General features: G+C 39.3%; 1 protein-coding gene across 1 annotated transcript in view; it reads right to left on the minus strand.

Annotated features, from left to right (window-relative positions):
- Window positions 1–240: 240 nt before the first annotated feature.
- Window positions 241–14,177, minus strand: part of TYR (tyrosinase) — a 51,984-nt gene continuing 38,047 nt past the window's right edge. The window contains exons 4-5 of the mRNA XM_032206816.1: window positions 9,643–9,824; window positions 241–464 (exon numbers count right to left, since the gene is read on the minus strand). Of these exons, the coding sequence (XP_032062707.1) occupies window positions 241–464; window positions 9,643–9,824 (406 nt within the window). The remainder of the gene's footprint in view (window positions 465–9,642; window positions 9,825–14,177) is intronic.

A 14,177-nucleotide genomic window follows, 5' to 3' on the forward strand; every position in this document is an offset into this window, starting at 1 on the left:
TTAATCAAGCATTGGAAATACAAGGTGTTCCTTGGGTGGCATGGTAACATGTTGGATCTGAGAGATTTTGGAGTAGTGTATCTGATAAGTTACTGGAACACTGGAGATTACAAGAGGCATGAGGAACAAAACTGTCCAGCCTGCTTTTACAGCACACCTCAACAAGGTGTTTGTAAACATGAATCAAACACTGAATGCTTGATTAGCACCTTACTAACATCATTGAGTTACTGGAGGTCTTCAGAAATGGGATTGATAAGATATATTGTTGTAATCTTCACTTTCTGTGAGTAAGGGTTGTATCTCTGGAGAAGTTCCTGCTCTTTTCTTCTTGCAGGCCAGAATGAGGCTAGAGAGCACAGCAGTAACTATACCTCCAATCACAGCTGCACCAACCAGCCAGGGCCAGATCTGACGGGCTTGCTCAAGGTATGGTATTAAAAATTCCTGGAAAGAATCAAGTGCTGGAAAAAAAAAAAAAAAAGGAGAAAAACAGAGGTTGTTTTACGTGATGCAATGTAGTATCAGTTTACAGAAGCTGTATAACAGATAATACTGGAAAGTTCAGAGTAAAAAAATGATATTAAATTGTTACAAATTGAATGTTAAAAACAATTTTAAACAAATACCTTCAGTCCTTATAGTTAAAATTTCTCCATTTTTGTATTCGAGACAGGAGCAGAGTTCACTATCACCAGTGCTCCTTATGGTTTTATGAAAGCTGTAAGAATGTAACCCAAGAGCAATTTGAAAAAGTATGGCCAAAGGTCCTGCTAGGTTAGCATCTTGTTAACAACAATAACCAAAGCTGAGTACAAGTAAGAGTTTAAGAACAGGTTAAGCCTACCAGGATCTTTTCACAAAATACTTACCCAGCCTCTGGCAACTGCGGTACCTCTCCCCAGCTGCTTCCCCCTAAAATTATAAATATTTTCCTGCCATCTTCCAGTTCAGTAGAAGTAATGGCCCTCTGAAAAGATTATTTTGGTTTGGGGTACCTTCAAATTTAAACCACATTTGATGTCTGAATCACTTTCTGAGATATATTCCAATTTAGGCTGATTTTAGGCAGGAGTTGGTTGGTTTTTCCCTTCAACTAGGCTTCATTTTGGGGAATGCTTTGTTTTTACTTTTCTGGTCCTTGTTTTCAAGTTAATCCAATTTTGTATTCTGAGATTGGATTTGCAAGAGTCTGCATGTTCAGCCTTCTGTTTCTGTCCTCATTAGACACTTAAATGCTATATAACACTAAGAATTAAAAATAAATAAATAGGTTCTTGATAAGTTCAGAAATAGTTCTGCAAACCTCTGTGTATGAGGTACCTTCTCTCTTTAATCCTTCATTTCTCATCTGTCAAATAAGGAAGGATGGTACCATTCACTGAATCCTCTGCATTGTGAATATAAATTAATATTCCTGCAGGACACAGCTGCTATAGTGATTGTCACAAAGAAAAGTGCAAGATGACACATTTTCAGGACAACATTTTAAGAGTGTTCAATAAATCATATATTAGGCTACACACTGCTTAACTGAGAAAAAGAAAATCAAAACTCAAAAGGCTTGGACATCTGGTTCTTAATGAATGCTAGATAGGTTGTGTAGTAAGGTGGGGGTCTAGGTAAAATAGTGTGCAGTTAAAAATAGTACACAGATACAGGCCTAGAGGGTGAACTATGACTTAAAAGCACAATTCTGGCAATTCTTAACTTTGTGTGCTTTACTCCATAATCCCAGTGTTTTTTAATGCAAATCTATCAGGTTTATATTGTAAACATGACTAAATTAGAAACAATTTGGTTATTCAAACTGGAGAATGCATGTGATAGATGAAAGTTAATACATAACAGATATGGTCTTTATAATATAGAAAAAGAATTATCACAAAGTTCTACATCTTGTTGAATTTATCTGTAAGTGAGGATTTTTAAGTGACTTCATAAATTTGTATATTGTCTTTCAACAGACTCTCTCCTCCATCAATATAACTTTGAAACCTGAAATACTTTCTCACTGGTAAAACACAGCATGACTTTGAGATGAAGAGTTGTCGCATTTCACAGCAGTACCTCTCAGAAGAAATTTATGTATTTTATTATATCCTGATATTCTGTCAAACATGTCTTTCTTTGCTTTCAACCTCAGTCTGTACAGTTTCTGTAATTAGCTCAAAGGCAACAGCCACCTCCTGGCATCCACTGCCTATTTTCTACTTCTTTTTGCTGCACAAAAGATGCTTGTCTTCTCTATCACAAAGTTGCCATGGCAACCCTTGAGTGTCAGCGGATGGAGCACCCCAGGGCACGCTATAATCTGTAGTCTGTGACTGAAATACCACCAAAAACCTATGATTGGCCTGGCTGCCCTGCAGAAATCCTGCAAACTGGAATTTAGAGGACTACGCTACCATAATGCCTTAATCTTTAACTGTGCAAGGCCCAAGAGCACAGTGACTATCTGGGAAAAGTGTCAAGGGAGTGAAGCTCCCATGTAGCTGCGTTGTGGGAGATATTAGCCAATGCCAGCTCATTTCCTTCTGTATTGGTGCTTGGAGTCAAAGGATAATCCTCACGGGAAGGTGCCATGGCCATTGATTAAAGCTGTCCTTTCAGTCATTAGGTTCATAACAAAGCAAGAGCAAGCCAGGTCATGCTGGTGCTTGATATCTAGCCTTCCATTAGTGACTAACACCAATAATACCTCTTCTTGCTCTTTCTGATAGGAAAATAGCAGTGATTAACCTCCATCACGGTCTTAGCATTCCACTCTTGATGTTCTCTTTCTTCTCAAAGAGTGTTAGCTCTAGGTAACAGCAACGTAACATTTCTCACTCTTAATACATCAGATCCTTTTCCTTTTCCTTTTCCTTTCCCTTTTCCATTTCCATTTCCATTTTTCTTTCCTTTTTCCCTTTCATTTTTTTCCTTTTTTTCTTTTCCACTTTTCCTTCCTTCCTTCCTTCCTTCCTTCCTTCCTTCCTTCCTTCCTTCCTTCCTTCCTTCCTTCCTTCCTTCCTTCCTTCCTTCCTTCCTTCCTTCCTTCCTTCCTTCCTTCCTTCTTTCCTTCCTTCCTTCCTTCCTTCCTTCCTTCCTTCCTTCCTTTCCTTCCTTTATTCCTTCTTCTCCCCCCACTTTTCTTTTTAATTTACAAATAATAACAGTCCCCTTTGCCCAGATCATTGGATGTCATTGAGAGAGTAGGAAACTACAGCACTGTAATTTTGAAAAAAAGTAATGTGTGATTCCTATATTTAGGGTAATAATGTAAACTTTTATTGATTCATCCTTTTGTGGTGATCTCAAACTACATTATTGATATAATGGATCCCAAGGCTGGAAAAAAATAAGTTAATATTTAAATATTATTGAAAGAATATTTATATATTTTAGATATTCTTTTTATGTAAACTAGAGGAAGGAAAAGTCAAGGGATAATTCTACAAATTGAAAATAAAAATTATGTCCAGCCAAGAAATAAACAAATTTTCTATCATTTTCTATCACCATATGTCCAACTGGTATATTGGCAGTCTTTCTCTTCCATTTGGTATGCTTTTCTACCCCTAAAGTGGGCAGTTAAGGAGCACCAGATTTTAATGCAAACTTTGAGACAACGCAAACATCAGCTCAAGATTGCAATTTTTTTTCTCATCTTAGTGATTAAGTTATTTCCATTTAGTTGCTGCCATTTCCTTGATATGGTATGGATGGTTTCACTGATTTTATCCTTTTGGATGATCAAACTGAAATGCTAGTGAGACTTCCACAACCAACAACAAGGAAGATGATCTGGTAGGGATTTCAAGTTATAGACTCCCTCAGCCTTAATGTAGGATCATTTGAACCCGCTGTGATGGAAAATTCACAGCTCTCACAAACTTCATTAGATTTTTCTTATTCTTAGTTTGGAAAGTTTTTCATAATGTGTTCTGATGACGAGAGATAGTCTAAAGACTCAGACATTGTCCACTATCTTGGAAGAAAGAGATGCTCTGCAATGGGTGTTAGTAGGTTATTTACAGTAGAACCACAGTATCTAATGATGTAAATTCAAGCTGTTCCCTTTCAGTTCTACTTTGAGTCTAAGGCAGGTAAATCTGAAAACTATAATCCATCCCATCGTACATCATGTGGCTGGCTGTAGGAACAGTGAGAACCAGAACATTTCTGTATGAGTGGTAAGATGAGTGGTAAGAGCCTTACAGGTTTTTTTTTTTTTTTTTTTTTCCTTCTATGCTGAAGTCATTTAGAGTTGTCTCTGCCTGTTACTTTTGCATAGTAACATTGCTGTGCATTCCTGCCCACTCACTGGCAACGATGACACATCCGCAGAGTGGATTACTGGTAAAAACAGATTACTTTGGTGTACTGAAAGAAGATAAATAAACATTTCCTAAGTGTATTTATAGAGCAATACTGTTTATTTATTTATTTTTTGTTTGACAACCTCAGTTAACACTTGGACCTCTCTTTCACAGTTTTCTTACATGTACTTCTCAAAAAAAGGTGAGATATGTCCATAGGTTACCTGATATGAGAACACTATCTGCTATCTGCTATTAAGTTGTTACTAACTCACCAAAAAACAGTTTCCTACATCTAAATGGCTCCAAGGGGGGGAAAAAAAAAAAGAAAGCAGCTTTTAAAACACATATTTATGCTCCTCCATTAAGCACTGTTACATAAATGTTAAAAAATCTGCTCATACTCTTCTTTCCAAAGAATATTTTTTTTACTTCTTGCTTTCTTTGGTTGTTTCACCTGTTTTAAGTAAACTTATTCTACACTTCCTTATCTCTGCCTGAAGAAAATCATGGGACCCAAACTCTTCTCATCTTTTATTTATTTCAGAAATGTAAACCACTTCCCAAGACAGCATTTCTCCAGTACTGTCACCTTTAATTGCATTCTCTTGTCCCAGGATCCACATTTTGTTGCACAGACCACAGTTTTATCGTAAGCTTTTCCATGCACAATGTCACTGTTTCACAGCTTGGCCAACAATGTGTGCTCTTGAGAAAGGGGACCCAGCCCAGCCCCTCTGTGGTGGTGACATATTTGCCAGTTGCCACATTTTCTAGTTGCTTGGCTGTGATTGTGCAACAAAACTGCTGAAGAGCCAGAAATAGAAATGAGCTGCAGGCAAAATCTGGATCTGAGCTCTCTCTTGCAACATATCCATGAGCAACCTGGCCTTCTGCATTGTAATCACAATGCTTTTATCCCTTTCTTTGCCCTGAGTGTCAAGGCCCCTTAGTTAAAATGTCCAAAAAAAAAAAAGTGAGTCACCCAGCAACATTTAGAGTGGTCATCAAATTGTTCCCATTAAAAGAGGGAGATTTTCTGGGTAAAAGTCAGGGCTGTGTCTATGAGTTTATCTGTTCTTATTTCTAAAACAAACAAAAGAAACAAAATCAACCAGCAACAACCACAACAACAATAATAAAGAAAATACTTAGTCTAGACCTTCAAAGATAAGTGCTTGGAACAGTTCTCGTCACAGCAAATTGTTTTGACAGCTATTGCTAGGTGGTGCCGTTAGTCTTCCAAATCTCTTTTATTGATGCTAACAAATGTTCATTTTCAGTAAGCCATGCCAATTGTGGCAGTTTTACAGTTCACGGTTCTCATGTCAAGCAAAGTTGGGTGTCTGCTTCAGTTTCTGCTCAAATCAGCTTCCCAGAAAACAGGCTCTGACATGTGTTTTTGATTCCCGAGGGATGGATTTCCATCTACACTATTTGTGACCACTTCTGCTTCAGGGCTGTCATACTTATAAAAATAAATGAAACTGCAATTAAAATAGCCACATACTGTCACACATTGATTTGCTTTTCAGTGGAAAGCAGGGCTCCAGGCACCAGCTTTTCCTCATGAGAAGATCAACAATATAATTTAGCATTAAAATACCATTTTGTCATTGGATTCTTTCCCAGTTTTTTTTTTCCTTGTAACCAGCCCCATCATGTTCTGTATAGTCCTACTTGTTCTCTAGCAAGCTGCTGGTGCCGCATCTCAGAACTGCTGCTGTTGCTGCTTGCCTCCAGCTGCTTTCTTTAAAAGACCTGGTTGGTGTGCTCATTCCTCTCTCTGTCCTATCCCTGTTCCTCTGCTTGTCCTCTTCCTCCTCATTTGGATGATCTGCATCCAGAGATGTTACCTCCTCTTGATCACCCAGATTTTTACAGCTAGTATGTATTTTTTGTTTGTTTGTTTGTTTGTTTTTCTCTTTCTATTTTTTTTTCCTATCTGTCTAGTAACCCCTTGCTGCCAAGACATAAAATTTCTGTGCATCCTTGAGTACAAGGGAGATTTCAAGGGGGGTTGGCAGGCTTTCCTGCTTCAGCTCCTGTATCAAGAAATTCCTGTTTACTCTAATACTTCTCTTAACCCATTGTTCCTCTCTAGAGAACAGGATGGGTTTAAACACTGAAGTACTAAGAAAATCCATATCTGCATTTTGTGGTTCCAGGCCATTTTCCACTTCTAACCAGTTCTTCCCTTCAGATAAGAAATAGCTTAAACTCTCTTTTTGTCAGTGAGATTAACAAAAGGCTGAACAATGTCTGAGGATTATCTGGGTTTTCTAAATGAGGTTGAATTTCACTGTTTTCTCTAATTCACTCTTTTTGAATTATCTTTTCACAAAATAATTAAGAAAGTACTTTCCTTACCTCTGTGTTAAAAACGTGGGCCGAATTTAATAAGAATTTCATTTTCCACGGACTGTGTACTCCTCTAGGGAAAGGCAAGAGATCAGGAGGCAATAGAATTGAATTGCTACATGGTAAATAATTTACCATTTTCTTTCTTTTGCAGTACCAATTCAGTACTCAACATTTCTGACTGTCATGGTGCTTTGAAATTTATTTTTTTTTAGGGGCATGATTCTAGGAATAATGTGTTTTTCAGAAACTGGTGACTCTCATTAAAATATATATATATTTATTTCTAATCTTGATTAGGAACTAAATTGTGGTGACATGAGCAAAAAGGCAAAAATGCATCTAATAAGACCAAAATAATAATTTTGAGATTATATTTGAAATATTTATTAGATTGTGTTCCCTCTGAATAAATGGAGATGACCAAATATTTTATGGTGTGTTAGGTGAAATATTGACTTCTTTCTCTGTGTTTTCATGAAAATAACGTCTTAACATTCATCTATGAGAGTTGAAGATTTCTTTCCTCACACATAAAATAGTTTAAAAAAATGCATTTTCTGGATGACTGTAAATTGCAAGCTGGATTTTACCTGAGAATTGAATGAACAAGCTAAATTCCTGATTTCACAGTTTATCAAGTACACAGAGAGCACAGTACTCACAGTACTGGTAAGCAAAATCCATAAGAAAAGCAGTGGTTTTCTGAGAACTGATATAATTTCAATAAAAGAAAAAAAAAAAAAAAAAGCAACAAGAATGTTAAGTGTTGCTAAAATGTCCCTAGTGCTTTTGCTTTATAATTATTGGACTTCTAGCTCTTAATTGCCTCTTAACCGAAGAGACACATTAGCAGAAAGTTTTCTGCCTAAAACAGGAGAAGCAAACATGCATAGTAATCTATTCCTTCAGTGGCCAATATTCTGTAAAGGTAACCGCATCCCACTACCCTGGTAGCTTTTGGTGGTGGCGAACATCAGACAGGTCTGATCATTCCAGTGAGACGTGTCTGATCATTCCAATGGCCTAATTTTATAAAGGATTTAGGCCAAAGTATCCAAGCAATCCTAAGTTCTGGGCAACTTGATAGCTTTAGCAGAATTTAGCCCTTACCTTAGACAATAAAGAGACTCAAGCAAAACTGATGAAGTCCCCTACCCTAAGCACAAGATCTGATCTACCTGAGGTTTCCCGGTATCTGAAGCCCCACAGGCCTCTTTCCTCACAGTGCCTGAGAATGGCTAAGACACCCAAATCAAAGCCATCTCTGAACAGCAATGCAAGTCAAAACCATTACCAAACAGAGCAAAACTCAATCAATTAAATTAAATTTACATTATGAATGATTCAGTTGCATGCTGTATAAATAACCACAGGACAAGCACAAGGCCAACAGGTCTCCATTTTAAGTGCTGCACAAACACTGTGTTGGTCTTCGGTATGCAGATTAATTTTACTTTGGAGTTTTAAGAGATCAGCTTTATTTCATTTGTAAACCAGAAAGGAGCTTTGGATCTGCTGTCCCTTAAATCATCTAGAATCTGAAAATCAACTTTTTTCTATTTATGTTGCACATTATCAATTGAGCTGGGTGTCGTGGTTCCGCTTGAGTGGGCAGCCGAGCTCCACCACAGCCGCTCTCTCACTCCCCCTCCTCAAAGAGGAATGGGGAGAAAATATGTGAAAAGGGCTCAAGGATTGAGATAAGGACGAGAAAATCACGCAATAATTATTGTAACGGGCAAAACAGACTCGGCATAAGGAGATAGTAAGATTTATTGCCTACAACTAACAAGTGAGAGAAGTGAGAAAACAAAGGAAAAAAAAAACAAAAGCACCTTCCCCCCCATCCACCCTGTTCCACCTCCTTCCCCCGAGCGGTGCAGGGGAATGGGGGAATGGGGGTTATGGTCAGTCTACAGCACTTCTTCTTTGCCGCTCCTTCTCGGTCACTCTCGTCCCCTGTGCTGTGGGGTCCCACCCACGGGATGCAGTCCCTGATGAACTGATCCAGCGTGGGCTTCCCACAGGCAGCAGCTCTTCCAGAACTGCTCCAGATATGGGTCCGTACCACGGGGTCCATCCCTCAGGAGAAAACTGCTCCAACCTGGCTCCCCTACGGGCAGCAGCTCCTGCCAGGTCACCTGCTCCTGCATGGTCTCCTCTCCACGGGCTACAGGTCCGGCCCGGAATCTGCTCCGGCAGGGGTCTTCCACAGGCGACAGCCTCCGTCGGTGCAGGGCCACCTGCTCCACTGTGGTCTCCTCCACAGGCTGCAGCATAGAACCCTGCTCCACCGCGGTACTCCATGGGCTGCAGGGGGACATCCTGCTTCACCATGGTCCTCACCACAGGCCGCAGGGGACTTCTGCTCCGGCGCCTGGAGCACCTCTCCCCCTCCCTCTACACTGACCTTGGCACGTGCAAGGCTGTTCTCTCACTCCTGGCTGCTGTCTGGCGCAGCGTTTTTTCCCTGTCTTAAATATGCTCTCACAGAGGCGTAAACAACATCGCTTATTGGCTCAGATCTGGAAAACAATGGGGCCCTTCCCAAACATGGGGCAGCTTCTAGATCTTTCTCACAGAAACCACCCCTATGGCTCCCTGCTACCAAAACCTTGCCACGTAAACCCACTACACTGGGTAAACAGCAGACTCAAAATCCAGCACTTTTTCCTCCCTTTTCTAATCATGAGTTGACTCTCTGGGTCATATTCAGCCCTTATTGAAGCTAGGCTAGATAAGAATGATGTCAGTGACTGATTTTTGATTGGGATTTTTCTAATGGTCTTATGTTGACTCTGCATATCACCAGATGAGAAATATGAAAACAAGAAGGTACAACTTAGGACTATATTATGGAAAAAAACTGGAATAGAAGGATTTATATACATATATTTATATATATATATATAGTCATTCTGCAGTCACTGTCCATGTTATAAGCAACAAATTCGACTTAAAATTGTAGTGTTACCTGGTTCTTGTAGATACTCATAGTCATACCCCAGCTCTCTTGATGGTATAAAAAATTCTCCATTTCTGTAAAGAGGAATAAAGGGGACCATGTAATTTTCTCGATTGTGGCCGATGGGTGCATTGGCTGCTGGGTAAACTTCTAGGATGGGCCTGTGTCTTCTTAACCACCGCTCAAAAATGCTATGGAAGAAAAAACATGTCTATTAATGGTGGTGATTAACAGAAATTTTCTTCTTGAAGAAACAAAAAAAAAAAAGGTTGATGCATTTTTCTTGACCTCTGGAGACAGAGAGGCATTCAATGTCTGTTGTTTATCTGTATAATACTTTCCAAGTAGTTTAGGTTTAGCTATTTTGACCTGAGTTCCTGTTCAAGCCTCTGGAAAGCAAAGGACTACAGTTCTTTAGAGAGGCTGAATATGCTAATATGCTTTTAAATTCCCTAAATGCAATTCACTGTGTCACTATGACCTGACTGTAATTTCTGTTCAGTAATTCATATGGTTGTGAGGGATACAGAGAAAAGGTTTAAAGACCTCAGTCCTTGCTTGTCACTCTCAGAAACTTTTTGACTCTTTCTGGATGGTCTTGTCCCCAGCTGCTCACTCTCCTCCCTCCTCCCCTCTCTTTTTTTTTTTTTTTTTTTTTTTTTTTTTTCCCCACTGTAACTAGAGGTTTTCAGTCCTGCATTAAACTGTGGTTACACCATGACTGATTGGACACCACCGAGGGGCTGGAAATATCTGAGGAAGAAGGGATGTGCTATATGAGGCCAAAAACTTGATAAAGGAGTTCAGCTGTCAGGAAAGATGCTTTCTGTAACCATAGGTTTGATCTACACTTCTGACCTGAGCTGGTCTTTTCCATTTTCATTCCTTTAGCTGTCTCCTAGCACAGGTTTGTAAGTCTGTTCTTTAATGTGGAGGGAGAAAGCTTAAGTGCTGCAGTATAGAAACAGAACAGTTTGTATTGATATTTTCAAGTCAACTCTTGGATGTGTTTGGAAAACAAAATTAACAACCCTCCAAAGCATTCTCAGTTCTTCTCCCTTTGTGCCTGAGCTTTGTCTGCTCAATTCTTCACCTTGATTCAATCCTCAGAACCTTTCCCAAATTCCCTACTGTTTACACTGTGTTTACACCTTGGCTTGTCAGCAAACACCTGGATATGCCACGTTAGAACAGGGAAGGTGGCAAGGTGCTGCCAGGGGAACAGATGCAGGCATCTTACATGTAAATATAAGGGAGTCCACACTTCATCAAAAGAACTCGGTAGAAGGGCATTATTGACATCAAGCTCAGGGAGGGATCACTGAACTCATTTATCAATTATGAGGGATTTAAAAATACAAGGATCTAAAGAGACTTGTAGATTATACTTTATTTGGAACCTTGGCTCAACAGTTGCTCAGGATTGAAGGTGTTTTACATGTATAAAAGGGCTGCTCCCTAACACCAGCCACTGGCTGGAGGACACACGCTCCCCATACCCCTGTAATTAATAACCAGTTGTTCAGGGACTCAAGTTATCTCAAAAAACAGACCCTAAGTGCAAGTGCTTTGAAGCATCAGGATCTCAGTGGAACGTGCAGGAATTCTGCAGGTAGAATTTTACCTCCTGTCATTTGGCAGAAATGTTGAGAAACACTTCGATTATTCCATCAAAATTAAAACCCTCTCTCCCTCATCAAAACAGAGCTTGGGCCAGAACCTTGGTTCTTTTTTAGGATCAAAAGATTTATTAGATGAAAGCATCACTATGTTCATCCACCTTGTCAACCCTTAACAATGCAGGTATTAATCTTGATTAAGATTTTCATTTGTGGCTCTCATCTTCAGTTAATTTCATCAGCCCTGTCTAGAAAAACTCTTGTCAGAATAATAATGCTCAGCTGAAGCTTTCAAATGGATAAATTTAAACAATGATATCAAGGCTTCAGCTGCAGTTATGAGAAAGTTTGAACAGAAAGTCTGTAATCAGATTACATCTTTGGAGAATGGCATAGAGAAATTCAGTAATCATTTAAAAAGGCATACAATGTATGGGAAATCAGGCTGCTAGTTTAGCTTGGGAGTGGGAGAGAGGGAGGGTGTTGGACTACAGTCCTTACACTGCTTGCCTCTTGTGTTTTGGGCAAGGCACCCTTACTGTCAGTGCTTTGTTTTGTTTTGTTTTGTTTTTTTTTGTTTTTCCTAGCAGTTGTAGATGAGAACTGAGATAGCTCTTCTCTACAGTGTAAGACTGCTAGAGGTACAGAGGCACTTAAGTTATAAGGATGTGATTATAATTTAAGAAGGCAGAGAAAGGACTTAGATGAGATTTTCAAGGTCCACACCCTAACATTTGAATGCTCAGTCTGAGGTACTTTTTGGGGTCTGTTTTTCAGAAAACGCTGAAGCTACATTCAGCAACCACATTTTAAAAATCTGAAGGGTTGATGAGCACACAATTCAGAGCTAGAAGTTGTCATTCACCTGAAATAGCTTTGCATGACATGCCCTGAAATGCAGCATTCTCCCTGGATGACTTAAACGTTGCAGTTTCATAAGCAGTTTCAAGAATTCTTAGGCCAGTAATCTTTTAAATAGAATGCAAATGTAAAGCATTTCCATGGAAATGAATATATGTGCTTTGGATTCCTTCATTTGCAGTGTGGTTCCCACATAAGATACCAAGCTGTTCTTAGCCATAGCAGGAGCATTGAATTACTGGCTCTTGCAGCTGATTCTTAGATTAAGATGCAATCATATGTCTCTAATTAATGATATGATGATTTGTGCTGATGCATAAGTTATGTTGCACAATTAATTGAGTTGTTTATGAATAGTTCCCTCCTTTAGCCAACATAAAACAATATAATCTTTACAAAAATGTCATAAATATGTTTCCTCTAACATATCTGTATGTCACTATAAAAATCTCAAAAATAGCCCTTTGAGTTTTAAGAGTCACACTTTCCATTACTCCCTCCAGAATAGCTGGCCTTGTGCATTTATCTTTGCATTTCCTTGGCTTTTTTTTTTTTTTTTTTCTTTACACTTTGAAATATTAGGATCATATTCTGCTTGTTAATAAAGTAATTCAAAGAAGTTGCATTCATTCTTTCCATTTAAAGGCTTGTTCCCAGCTTGTTCAGTAAGATGGGCTCACGATACTCATTCTTTTCTCAGCAAGATAATGCATGATGCTCTGTATTTTTGGTGAGGATCTTCATCTTCATTTTTTTTATTCTTTTGCCTGAAAAATCTGATATCTTTGATACATATTTTTTCTTTGCCTTTTTTTTTTTTTTTTTTAACTATCTCATCTGTTTGTATCTCTCCATTTAAAAGGATGAACTGCCATTTCCCGGTTTAACCATATTTTGTTAGAAAAGTTATGAAAGAAGGAATCTTACACTTGCTTTTTAAGAAAGGTTTTCCAGCTGGGTGGAAAAATAAGTCTCCCAGTTCATTCAGCTGGAGAGAAAATCCATGGAGAGAGTGAAACAAGATATATATTGTTGTAAAATCCAAACAGTTCTTGTTGGGCATCATAGGTAATTTTTTATCAGAGAGTTACATTTTATGACTCCCGTGATGACCATCCATGACCGATGCATTTAACTCTCTTCATACATTCACCAGTCACCTCTTTATTTTCCATGTACCTTAGCAGAGTTTCCAGGAGAATCTGTTCTATGATCTTGCCAGGCACAGAGGTGAGACTGACTGGCCTGTAGTTCCCTGGGTCTTTTTTCTCTTTTTAAAAATTAAAAATACTCTTTCCCCTCTACCAGTTAGTGCAAACTTCATCAGACTGCCACGGCTTCTCAAATACAATGAACAGTGGCTTTAAAATTACATTTGCCTCTTCCCTTGGGACCCATGGATGCATCTCATCAGGTCCCATGGATCTGTGCACCTTCAGGTTCCTTAGATAGTCTCAAATTTGATCTTCTCCTACAGTGGGAGGTTCATCATTCTCGCAGTCCCTGACTTTGCCTTCTGGGCCTGGGCCATGTGCTGGAGTTCTTGCTGCTGAAGACTGAGGCAAAAAAGTCATTGAGTACCTCAGCCTTCTCCATATCCTCAGTGACCAGGTCTCTCATTTCCTTTCAGAGAGGTCCCACAATTTCCCTAGTCTTCCTTTCATCACTGATGTACCTATAGAAGTTTCTCTTGTTCCCCTTGATGTCCCTGGCCAAATTTAACTCTAAAAGGGTTTTGGGTTTCCTAACCTGATCCCTGGCTGTTCAGACAATGTCTCTGTATTCCTCTCAGGCTATCTGTCCTTGCTTCTACTCTCTGTAGGCCTTCTTTTTCTGTTTGAGTTTGGCCAGGAGCTCCTTATTCATCTGTGCAGGCCTCCTGGTGTTTTTGCCCAACATTTTTTTTGTTGGGATACATTACTCCCAAGCTTGGAAGAGATGATTCTTGAATATTAGTGAGGTTTCTGGGGCCCCTCTGCCCTTCAGGGCTTTGTCTCAAGCAGATCCCTGAAGAAGCCAGTCTGCTCTCCAAAAGTCCAGGGGAGTGAGCTTGCTGTGCTGCCT

This window comes from Aythya fuligula, chromosome 1, assembly GCF_009819795.1.
Source record: "Aythya fuligula isolate bAytFul2 chromosome 1, bAytFul2.pri, whole genome shotgun sequence".
Classification (NCBI taxonomy): domain Eukaryota; kingdom Metazoa; phylum Chordata; class Aves; order Anseriformes; family Anatidae; genus Aythya; species Aythya fuligula.